The 13141-nt window shown below is 39.6% G+C and overlaps 1 protein-coding gene across 1 annotated transcript in view; it reads left to right on the top strand.

Annotated features, from left to right (window-relative positions):
* Positions 1 to 13141, top strand: part of lrp8 (low density lipoprotein receptor-related protein 8, apolipoprotein e receptor) — a 148384-nt gene that overhangs the window by 128507 nt on the left and 6736 nt on the right. The window contains 6 exon segments of the mRNA XM_063891900.1: positions 1755 to 1878; positions 1881 to 1895; positions 3705 to 3857; positions 5282 to 5677; positions 9473 to 9541; positions 12148 to 12320. Coding sequence (XP_063747970.1) covers positions 1755 to 1878; positions 1881 to 1895; positions 3705 to 3857; positions 5282 to 5677; positions 9473 to 9541; positions 12148 to 12320 — 930 coding nt within the window.

Consider the following 13141-nt stretch of genomic DNA (forward strand, 5'->3'; position numbering starts at 1 on the left):
TGACTGAGAGCGAGAAAGACATCCTCAGAGACGGAAAGGAAAAAGGGAGATGGAATGATAGAATTGAGTACTGTTTTATTAAAATGGCTGATATTTGTCTTTCATTGTTTCAGCCGTACTGTCATATGAGTAAAGGTTATCTGAGTCTGAGTGAGGGGGTAGATGAAGGGATAGAAAGCTCAATGTAAAGATGGAAATAGAGGAAGGTGAGAGAAAGGTCATGTCCACCGATAACCCAGCACGAATGTAGAACGTGGATTACATCTATGACTGAACTAACAAACAGATACACAGATGTATACACACAGCAGACACATGTGTGACTGGACTCCTACGGATCCTTGCCCTTTAAAAGACAACACAACTGTTAGCACAACCCCAAAGAAATACAAATAAAAAATGCCTATACAGTCGAAGCCTGATTCCTGTTTCTTCTTTCTGTAAACTCACCTTCTGGATTGTATCTTTGTCCTTTTTTCTTTTTGTAACCTTGCTATGATCTCATCGCCTGTGTGTCTTTTCTTCCTATCAAGAGAAATTGTGTTTTTCTTAATTGATGTGTGTGTGCATAGATGGAGCAGTCTGCAGTTGCCATAGAAACCAAGTGTCATAACCACTTGAGAGGCTTATCCTTTTATACCTTAGTACCACTAAAGAGAATTGGGAGGAAGTGTTAGAGTAGAAGAGACATGGAAAGAAAGGAAACTAAACCCTAAGATGAGAGCATGATCTCACGGGTCAGGGCTGGCAGTATTTATTCCTTTTATTTCTAACTAGAGTTTAGGTTCTTACAGAACATGAACCTTTTTAAAGGTCTCCTATTATGCTATATTTTAACAATATATTGTAGGGAAATACTGTATCTATACAAAACATATCTGTTAAGTGTTTTGCTCAAAATACCAAACAGATCACCCATTGTAGCATGAATCATACCCCTCTATTTTTGGGACGTGTCACGAGGGTGGGACGTTACCAGGAGTTCAATTTAATGCCAGCCCACATTTCGGTTATGACGTCATATCGGCAGCAAATCTGGATCAGCTTGTACCCCCGTTTTTAGAGATGTGGGTAAGGAGGAAAAGAGAGAGGGTTGTATTTTCTGACACTTTGTGAGTATCCTTACACACCGGGGACACATATTTATGTATAGAAGACAGAAAAAAGTGGATTTTGCATCATAGGGGACATTTAAGATGTACAAGGCCAGTAATAGTCATCGCTGTAATGTTTCTAGTTTTGTTATTTTTTTCTTTATCAGAGTCCCTTTACCTACTATAGTATGTGTTTACCTCAAAAAGAACCATTATCAGTGTTTTCTGATTCACCCAAGATTGTATTTGATGGTTACTTGAGCGCAGCAGCACTACAGTGAATATTTAAGGGAGGAGTCACGATTGCCTCTGGTGGTAATTGTTGTATTCTAACAGTTTTGTGGGGAAACAAACTTACACAAGAAATGTCCTTGTGTTTAGTCGTAGTATATACTATGTAGTATGTACTAGTCGTACCAATACTGTACAGTCAGAGCAAAGCAGGAAATTACTTAGTGCCACACCCTGAAAGTGCTCCATATTCATAATAGGCCAACATATACATATCTCTATGTCTGAATGGATTGGGCTCCAATCTCAGCCCACTGGAACAGAGCTGTTCTTTCTGTTCGTCTATGAATAAAGGAGAGTGAATAATTAAACTGCTATAATGTATTTATGTGAGATTGTTTTTGAACTCTCTCTTTTGTTTGTTTCCAGGATCGTATATATTGGACAGATTTGGAGGATGAAGCAATATACAGTGCCAACCGACTGACTGGACATGATGTGGCAAAGGTAGCAGAGCACCTGAACAACCCCCTGGACCTGGTGGTGTTTCATGAACAAGGCAGCCCAAGGGTAAGACATACAGTAACTGCAACATGACATGGACATATTTTATGCTTTTTCAGATCTACTTTCTTTAAAGGATTCACTTTCTTAAACTGTTTGAAATAATTACCAAATAACCTAATGTTTGGGATGAGTAAATACCTTAGTGAGTGCTGTTAATGTGTGTTTGTCACGAAATTGGCATGTCTGACACTGTGTTCATGATTTGTTTTGTGCAAGTAGTCTTGTCTGAGTGCCAGTGGGAAGCTAATTGCATTCTCTTATTAATAAATAAGAAGTTCTGCTCAAAGGGATATCACAGAAATAAGCAAAGTGTAAAACAAAAGCAGGACATACAACTAACAAGGGCTAAACCAGATAAAATGGAAATGCATTGTATGAGTTTTATCTGCCATGTGGAGATACTAGTAGTACATCACTTGATGATTGAGTGAAGCAATTTGTGATGTTTAGTTTGTCTCGCAGTTTTATCTTTATCTTCTGCGCTTCCCATATGTTTCATCCCCACTCAAATATATAAATTGCCACGATGCATCTCCTCACATATTGGAGCAATATTTTAATGTCTACATTTTTTGGCATTGTTCCTCAAAAGAGTTCCTCAATAAATGCAAGCCAATATCATGTCTTCTTTATTATATATACATACTTCGTCCCTTTCTGTCCACGCTGCTTTTCTCCTCTCCTCTTCCAGCCTTCAAGTTTTTTACCCCAGCACAGAATTAAATGTGATGTCATAATGTGTCATGGCATTTCAAAGACTTGCTTTAACCAGAAGAGACTCATTTCTTGTTAATAATGAAGGCAGGTGTAGAATATATTTGAAGTCTATTTAGACAGCTGTTCATACTTGACATGCTGAGATACTATACATGTTTTCCCGTCTTATTAGAATATTACTGTGTCGTGAGTGATGTTGCTGCTTCCTCTGTTGGTGATGTCTCTGATGTGCTGCTCTTTAAAACCACTGCAGCACAAATGAGGAAGAAAAACCAAATGTGACCTGACCTATTTCTCACATGACAAGAGCAGCAACATTTTTCCTTATAACTGAATCTTGGGTTGGGAACTACATGTACATTTTTCAGTGCAAGGATATAAAAACATGTTTTAACACCACTGCCTTAATCTAAGCATCTCTTTACTGGATCAGTCCCTATATCACATTGTTAAATATCTTCCCAGCATCTATTTCATGTTGTTTTTGAGTATGGTATACAAAAATGTTGGTAGGTGATATTATATATAGTATAAATAGTTTGGTTAACAAATGTGATCCTGGGCTTACAATGGTCAAGACCCTGTGCTCTGCATTAGTCTTTCTACATTTTGGGTCAAGTATCAGCCCTAAGCCAAGATTGAATGAACAAAGTATAATTAATAAGTAATTATACATGTCACATTATATATGTATAATGCAAAGAAATATTGTTGTTTTCCTTTTTCACAATGTGCTCACCAGGACAAACCTTAAATTGGGGTTACAAAACACTTTGATGGTTCAGATGCTGTCAAGATTCAAAACTGAGGCTCCGTCTTCAATTCTTAATAACCTTTGTCTTTTAACTTTTCTGGTCTACAAACATCTGTGCTTGTCGCCCTGGAGCGTACATGCAGTTCAAAGAGAAAGAACATTTTGTGAAAGCACCAAATGTTTACAAAATGTAATTCTTGGAAGTTTTCAATACATTGTTTTCAGTGCGGATGTAATACTTCTAAACATGTAAAGGATCTGTACGAAAATAAGTTTTCATTTAATTACATTTAACCAAACCTTTTTTAATCCTCTGTTTATGTCTGCTTGTGTCCCTCCAGCCCCAGATACCTGCAACATGGGCAGTCTGCCTAACGGTGGCTGTGAGTACCTCTGCCTGAAGGCCCCCCAGATCACAGACCACTCTCCCAAGTACACCTGTGCCTGTCCTGATGGCATGGAGCTGGGACCAGACATGAGGCGTTGTGCTATAGGTTAGTCGGTCACGCTCAGACAATAATAAATCACAGAGAGTCCAGGAGCATACTCAATTAAAGGGATTATGCTGAGAAATGTCACATGAAGCCTACTTGGCTGCTATCACAGTGACATGATGGAGTGCCAGGCCATAGGGATGTTCTCTGGTTTCCCTCCCACTGTAACACTGCTGATGGGAGTCCACCTCATAATCCAGTATTTATACATATTTATACATATCTTTAAAAAAATGTTTTTACTTTAAACCAGTCAGTATACCTATGGGAAACATTTACTCTGCCATGCTGAATAGAAACAGTTATTACATTAGTTCCAAGCTGAAGGATTCACAGTTTTTGTTTTAAAGTATCTTATGATGTCTTTATTATTATGGGCCTGTCATTTCAGGTATGATTTAGGTTTTGCTTTATCCTCTCTGATACAATCATAGTAAAATGCATAGTAAATGATGAATATCTCAAAATGCTATTGTGTTCTTACGTGTGAAGTTGTTTCGCTCATACAAATAATAATACAGCATTTATATTTGTCTCCAATCATAAAAACAAGCTTTTTATCCAAATCCGTTACTCGCCAGTTTTAGCTGTTAATCAATGCCAAATGTTCAAAACTTGTTTTAATTGTGATTGATTCAAAAAGTGGTAGGAGGATTTATTTCACTGGCCTTATTTCCCACGCTCGCCCCCCCCCCCCCTCCAGCCTTTACAGTCACTGCATTTGTTAAGTTGTCATCCGTAATAAACCTGCACTGTTTTGCATTGCCAGTTTGCACAGGTGAGAGAAAAGGAGTTGAGAAAGAGAAATGAGGATGTATGTAGGCCACCATTCAGAGAATCCCTCAGAGAGAGGAAGAGCCATTGAGAGAAAGAACATTTGCACTCGCACTTTTCTGACTTCCTAATGCAGGACAATATTTATTCTGAGCACTTATTATGATTTGATCAAATGTCCCCTTATAATATGTTCCTCTGTCTATCTGCTTTTTGCCTCTGTCTAATTATGGAGCAAAGAATTATCCATTTTGCAGCAACCATAAAACCTTTAGAAATGTATTTGGTTTCCCTGCGCCCCATTCATCATCATCCCTAATGGAGGAAGTCTTATGTTTTCTTCAATTAAAATAAACTTGCCACTTATAACTAGTTTTTACCTGGCAACCACTCTAAACGTAATTTGACTGACTTACAGTTAAATCACGTTGATTGCTTAGTACATTATTTTAATGACATCATACCGAAAGATATTCTGATCGTTCTTTTAGCTTTTTCAACCACTTTTATTTTCACTTCTGGGGAACTGGGAGCCTTTTTTGACCTTCTCATTCACCATTACATGCTGTTTATAGATGCACACAGTCAAAATCCAACAATCAAAGTCAAAAACGGAATACTTATATTATTGTCCTGTTTCTCTTGTACAGTTCGACCCAGAACAACCACAACAGCTGCTCCATCTACTCCCACTACAACTACTACCGCCATCATAAGCACAACTCCCCTAACAACCACTACAACAAGCTCTACAACAACTAGCACAACTGCTGCCACGACCAAAAATTCCCCAACCACCACCACTACAAAATCCACCACCACCTCAGCTGCTACGACTCTCAGGCCCTCAATCAGACGCCTGACGACTTCTCAGACCCCCCGCAGAACCTCCACGGAGCAGCCTCGGACCCCCGCTGCCAAAAGTACAGAGACGACAAGATTTAGCAGCTCAAGTCAGTCATCCACATCCACACACACACCTCTACTGGGCCCTGTGGCCCCCAACAGCATTCAGAGAGAGAGCAACGGCAACCTCTCCCACAGAGGTAAGGAGCATGGTGAGCAGGGTTTCTTCATAGTAATGTGAGTTTCTGTGAAGTGTTTGCACACAGCATGTTTGTTTTTCTGTGAGTGTAGCACTCCAAAGTCATCTTTACTACCTGCTGTTAAAACAGCATGGAGCTAAAAAACAACTACTTACATCATTTTCCCTCCTCTCTCTGGCATCTCTTCCCCTACGCTTCTCTGTCTGACCATCTGTCTATCTGCTGCTGGTCTTCTTTTACTCTTTTCTCTCTTGCACACACACACAGTAGAATCACTAGTGGATCTCTGGGTCTGCATGCTGTCGGTCCCCCATGAGCAGCGTGTAACAGAGCTGTCAGAGCTAACAAACGACAGTCCCTTCCATTCTCACCTTACACCTCTCATCACTCATCCTTACTTTCTGACAGCCTCTCTCACTCTCTTTGTCTTTACCCTCCCCCTTTCTCTCTCCTACTCTTCTCTTTCGCTCTGAAACTGTCTCTTTCCCACACAAGTCATGCTTTGCTGGCTCGCCAGAAAAATTGCGCTTTGTAGTTTGTTGCCCGGACAAACAATGACAGCAGAATATAACAGCAGTGAGACCAATGCTTTAAAAAGCCATGCTAAGGGTTAAAGTGATTTTAGAAGCGTAGTAGAATTGTTGATTAACTCTGCAAAGGAAAATTGATAAACTACTTTGATACATACAACATGATGCTGCCTGATGTTTGTCCTAAAATCTAAAATCCTCCAGATTGTTTTGAATTGTGGATGGTTGCATGTGTTCTACTGTGGTCCATTCACTTCACTGCCACCCATAGCAGGAGACTTAGTCAAACAATGTAAAACCACATCTACTGATGATGCAGTTACCTACTCAATGTGGATAACATTAAGCAAATGTAATATTATTGAATAATAAGGCTCACTGCTACTAAATATGGAATAGGAATAGGAATGGAAGTAAAAGAAAAAGTGATTGGCAATTGAGAAAGACTGCAAGCTGCTGCACTGTGTTTGAACTCTGATTTGACAATATTGCATTTACATCAGAGACATTTCTCATTATATTGCCAGACCAGGAGAGCAAGGACTGAAATTGGAAAAGCTTTACAGAGGGAAAGGAGAAAAGGAATGAGGATGAAAGTGAGTGTGAGAGTTGGAGGAAAAGGAAGAGTTAGACACATAAGGAGGACAGAGATACAAATGAGATACAGCGTGGAGGAAAACTAGTTATTATGAAATGAGAAAGTACAATAAGGCCATAGAGGCACAAGACTGAAGAGAGCACAAAAAGAACATGCCAATCCAGCATTCAAACGTGGAGGATGAAAATTATAAAATATTCCAAAAAAATCTCTGTTGGGGGGTAAAAAAGTCTTTACACGAATAAGGAAAGATGGGATTGACAAGAGAAAGTGATTTTCTTGGTATTAAAGAGTCTCATCACTCTGGGGCGCAGGGTTTTTCAGAGATGTTTCCCCTACTCTCTGTAATTGTTAGCTTCCTCACCACACCACAAGTGCTCCAGATAAGAGGTGGAGCATACACAAATGGGAAAATGGGGCATGAACGAGACACGTCTCCAAACCCACGGGCCAAGTGTTATAATTTTCAACTCAGTGCACACTGTCAAGAGTGTCGGCATCAGCTGTTACACATGTGTGGAGCTCCGTCTGGCATGGTGGAGCGAGGTAGAACCAGGAGTTTCAGGAATAAAAGATAAACCACAGCTGGTACACAAAGCTCAGAGGCATTTACGCTCTTAAAAATGTGAACCTTCACTCTTCATGCCAGTAATGATTCATTCATCGCTCTGCCCCATTGGACAAGACTACAAAATGCTGCCTTGCTTTTAAAAGGATAGGTGTGCACTCTTTCAAGTCAGTTCTGATTAAATAGTTAGTAGTAGTGAGTCGTGCTGGGCCAAAGAGATTCCACTTCTAAAGTGCTGTAAAGATAAGGGACGGGGGACAAAACCCACTGTCCTCATTCTGTGCATGTGGGAATCCCAAACTTCATCTGACTTTCATCAAGTTTATATGAGGCCCTATGCAGTCAAAAAAAAACATGTAATCCTAAAGTTCCCCGTTTTTGTTCTCAGCACCAAACACTGTTTGAAGAAACACAATTGGCTTTTTTAATCTGATGAATTGAGATCTTTATATTGGCTTCAGATAAACTTTGGGAAACATTCTTGCACAAAATCAGGACTGTACATTTTGTCCTTCATTACTTACAGTATAAGCATGTTTAAAAATGATGCATAGATATGACTGCAGACAGAAACAACTGTTTTGATGTTTACATGTGCATTAGAGTATTGTTTTAAGTTAACCTGTCCTTTGATAGTGGGTCAACTGTGTAGCCATTCTGATCAGGTCTTCCCTATGGCTATTCATTTTAGAGAACAGGAACAGGAAATTGGTTTTTATTAGATATACTTGCGAAACAGTCACAGCTATACAAATCTTAAACTAAGTTACTCATTAACATAGTCATATTTGAAGGAGCCAAATATAGGGTTTAAAAAGGAACAATTTCATTGAGGCAAACAGCAAATTCAGTTTGAACTTTAAATCCCTCCAGCAATAATAGCAACGTTAATCAAATTGAGACTTTTTTTCTTTCTCTGTTTCCCTCTCTATCTCAATTTCTCTCTATTTGCCTTCACTTATTTTATAACTGCTGCTTTAATAAGATTCTATTAATCCGCCTTCTAGAGACTTAGGACCCTTTGGACGTCACTCATACTTAAAGAAAATACCAAATTCAATTCTGCTGACTCAGGACTCCGATGCTTGACTGCTCAGTCTGAAGTCTCATCACCTGCTGTGCCTCTTTATCAGTGTGTGTGTGTGTGTGTGTGTGTGTGTGTGTGTGTGTGTGTGTGTGTGTGTGTGTGTGTGTGTGTGTGTGTGTGTGTGTGTGTGTGTGTGTGTGTGTGTGTGTGTGTGTGTGTGTGTGTGTGTGTGTGTGTGTGTGTGTGTGTGTGTGTGTGTGTGTGTGTGTGTGTGTGTGTGTGTGTCATATATTTATTGCATTTATGAGAGAAAACATGTCTCAATTGTATGTCACTTCTGTGTCTTTTCCGTGCATAAAGCTTCACAAATAGACTCTTTCTATAACGAACCAATCAGTATGCTAGCCCAGCGCAGTGATCTCCTCTGTATCTTCCTCCCTTGACTTCATTAAAGCCATCCAATCACACTCTTGCTAATGGCTAGCTTGCTGCTAATAGGAGGCTTGGGAGCAGATTAAACGTCAAGCTGCCCACGGCCCTGTCGGGGTGGGGGTTGAAAGGGAGTCGGATGGAAAGCATGTCTAGAATAAGTGTTTACTTTTGCACTTTATGAAGACTTACTGTTAAAAAAAGAGTGACCTGTAAGTCATATGTTCAAATTCATTCACAAGGTCAGCTGGAATATCCTCTATGTTTCAAACCACCATTAAAAGATTTATTGCTTCCTAAGTTTGTTTTTGAATTATCTACGAATTCTGATAAATTTCTTCCTGGCATTGCATTTGTCTTGTCCCATATGAAATGCATCTCATTGCATTTAGATTGCATACTTGTATGATTCATCTGAATTATTAAAACATGCTGTTTTAAAAGAAAGTAGAAGAGAAAAAATCCGCCATCCAAAGTAATCAAAGGGATTCCTTGCCCTTATAGTATGCAAATAGGTGTTTTATTGCTTGATGCTTCAAACCTGTGTTTCTTTCTAGCAAAGGCCTTTAGAGAGGGTGTTATAGAACAACACTTTTTGCTTACTTTTGTTTGTTTTCTCTTTTCTCTCTATTCTGCATCTTAGCTGCGAGTGATCACTACCTCATAGGTAACAACATCACAGTAGCTGTTCTGGGGATAGTTATTCCTATCGGTGAGTACTCTTTACTTTCTCGCTGTGTTGCTTTTGCTTTCTGCTATCCTGCTTTTCCCTCCTCGCTTTTCCGACTATGCATGTCTTTCAAGACCTGCAGGTTGTGTGTGGTTGATGTGCCTGGCTGCATGTGTGTATGACTGGGTTTGTTTGAGAGTTGATACACACACCTGACTGATTGAAATTGTATATTAAACAGTAAAAATGTTGTCTTATTAACATGCAAATCATACAATAGACTCGACTGACGTTTGAGCACAAAATAACAGGTCACCAATAATAACATTAAGCTCCTGTTTCCACTCTGATCAGACTGTAATCTAACAATGAAATCAATCCAGTGCACTGACCTATTTGGTGACCCAGAGATCTGAGAGTGGGTTACTGGAATCAGATTGTGCATAAAAAAAAAAGAAGCTTAATGAGAGCAAATTGTGTTTTGTGGAATTTTGACCTGAGAAATGACATGATTGTTGTGGTAGAACGATATTATCAGGCCACAATAATACAATACAGTAAAATAAAGGAGGCATACATGGAAAATGCCAGTGAGTTCAATAAAACCAGTTTAGTAAAGCAATCTATTCTATTAGCTTTCTTTTATGTAAATGATAATCACATTATATGGAAATATTTAATACTTTTACTCATAACCTAACTGAGAAATCAGCTTAATGTGCAAATGACCTTTTAGAAGGGGCATATGTCACTAATTGTGATCTCTTTCATCCCTAATATTAAGTAGTTTGATAAATTATGAGAGCTTTAAAATGTCGTAAAGCGTTTAAAATTCTTTTCATTCTCAACCATTGAGATTTCAGCTAATTAAAACAACCCCCGAGACTGTAAACCCTCTCTTCTTTCATCCGTCATTCTGTCCTTCTGCCATTCATTGCAGCCATAAATCTCCCATTCTGTATATTTTTTGGCAGCTTTGAAATGTTAATTATTGTCGGAAGTCCACAAGGGCCGGATTTCTGCACCCCAGTTTTCCACTTACATCCGTTAATGCGCCACGCCCACCCAGAGCTCCACAACGGGAAACAGCCCAACCACAATTACCAGTATTTAACCAAAGTCAGCCTGTTATGCTGCTCACTAATTGGAGTTTTTTTTATTTTTTAATGAGACAAAAGCTGATGGGTTTTTTTTAACCAGTGAGTATTTAGAAAAGAACAAAGGAGGATCTGGGGTTTCCAGCCCAGTCACACAGGGATCTCGATTGCCTATCCAACAAAAGAGCAATTACATTGGGCTACCACATGGGATGCAGATGTGTGTGTGGGCATACAAACACCCACACACACACACACACACACAGACACTTGTTTTATCTTTCCACATTGACACACCTTTCATTTTGCTGTGGGTGTCTCATACATAAACTCATTCGCTCACTGTATACACACTCAGGTCCTAAAGGGCAACTAGGCAGTCATGCTGATATGGTAATGAGAAAAGAGAGACGGAGCTTATCTCGAATCCTCCAATCCCCATTTTTCTCTCTCCTGCCCTTTTCTGCTGCCCCTGTCCATTCTTCTCTCATAACCCAGTCCAAAAACACCAGAGTCAGGGAGTCGGAAGATGGTGTTTCTTTTTTCACTTCGCTAATGCAAAAATAAACATTATAGCCAAATGTAGCACAGGAATAATGACAGTTGAGGAACCTTGCAGGCTATTATTTAATAAAAAAATCAGATCACTGGATATGCTGGATTCTACGAGATTTAATACAAAATTCTTCTTATGCTTTCCATTGGTTATTCATTGTTTATGTTTGAGTGTGTGTTGGATAAATGGTGTGTGACGGTGCATGCAGGCATTCATTGTTGCAAATTATGCATGTACATATTTGTTTACTTTTGATCATTTTGTATGATTGAGGAAACAATTTGTTTAATTGAACAATTTTATATGATAGTCACTATGAAGGCTCATTGTTTGTAAGTTTCACTTTAAAAAATGCACAGGGTTTCTGTGCCCACACCATAGCCACACCTATTAAATTGATGGCATTTTCTGTTCAGCTACAACTTTGTCGCGCCATCAATGCAAAACACTGGGTAATCCTTGTATAAACTGATTTTCACAAATAGTTAATGTCCTTGTGAATAACAAAAATGATGTTTTCCTCTGCATGAAAATGTTGATCATTGCAATTTAGCTCTATTACATGAAGTCCTATTGTGCAGCATAGTGTCTGCATATTGATGATTGAAGAGAACCAGAAATAAGCTTTTCATATACTTCCAAGGCCTTAAGGTCACAAACAAAGTTATTCAAAAAAAGGGTGTGTGCTTTAGCCCACTTAACCACAAATTAAGTGACAACACATGTTATGCTTGCAAAAGTATGCTTAATGCCAAACCATATTCAAACATCGATTCAACTGAATTTTGCTATCTGGGATATATATTAGATAATAGATCAAAGAAGAACGATAATAATGAGCCTTCAGAAATGGAAAATGTGCAAGGTTTGCTTGTGTGTGTGTGTGTGTGACTGCTTAAAGTGCCGCTCTGTGTCCCCTGGGCTGTGTTAACGCTCCCGCCGTGTGTTGTTGTTGTGTGTGTGTTAAACACATGCAGTCCCTATCCTTGCCACAGTGGTCATCGGTTTGCTGTGCTCCGGAGGGTACCTGGTTTGGCGCAACTGGCGGCGCAAGAACACCAAGAGCATGAACTTCGACAACCCTGTTTATCGCAAAACCACAGAGGATGATGACGACGAGATCCACATCGGGCGGCACAGCGAGTCCATCGGTCACGTGTATCCAGCAGTGAGTGGCAGCCACAGTCAGCCATTCATAGCGCTCCCGCTAGGGGGCGGCAGCACAGACAGCAACTCCCACTGGTACTCAGGGGCTCCAATGCTCTCGAGCGGCAAATGAGAGAAGCTGCAGAGAGAAGAAATGGAGTTTGAAATATTTGGGATATGGGAGCATGGGCGGGGGTTTTGAAAGCCCGTTTGTTGTACATGTAAGCCTGGTGAAAAGAAGGAACAGGCTGGCACACGCCCACAATCTCACATAATTGTTACTGTAATCACTGAAAAACCGTGAGCATACACACACATTAGCCCTTCACACGTACATCATGTTCATATTAATTTTACCTTCATGACCATAATCATATAGTACAATGTATCCCCATCACATCTTCGTTGCCAACCTGTCATCCTATTTACTTGTGTATCGTGTTAGTTTTTCCTGGTGGTTGAGGTGTTTGATCTGTTACTGGGTGAATTGTGTTTCTTATGAGGTCCCCGTATCCTGACAAACTCCTAACACTGGCACATATCATATTTGATTTACGGAAGCAGCTGATGCAAAAGTAAACATGAGCAACGTGGTAGCATTGTTGTTGGAGAGGTATTTTGCGGATGTTTCTTTGTTACTTAGCTGCTAAAAATGATAACAAAGGTTTGGACAGGCATTAGAGTGCCACTGAGGGTTAAATAATTACTCCTGTCTCGCTGCAGTGCAGTTATGTGAGAGAAGTGCATGAAGGGAGGGCCTCAACAGGGCCGATGATTTCTCAGTAAGACAACAAATATTTTTACTTGATGTATTTGTCGTTGAGAAGAAAGAAGTGTACGAAT

The sequence above is a fragment of the Eleginops maclovinus genome, chromosome 9, assembly GCF_036324505.1.
Source record: "Eleginops maclovinus isolate JMC-PN-2008 ecotype Puerto Natales chromosome 9, JC_Emac_rtc_rv5, whole genome shotgun sequence".
Taxonomy (NCBI): Eukaryota; Metazoa; Chordata; class Actinopteri; order Perciformes; family Eleginopidae; genus Eleginops; species Eleginops maclovinus.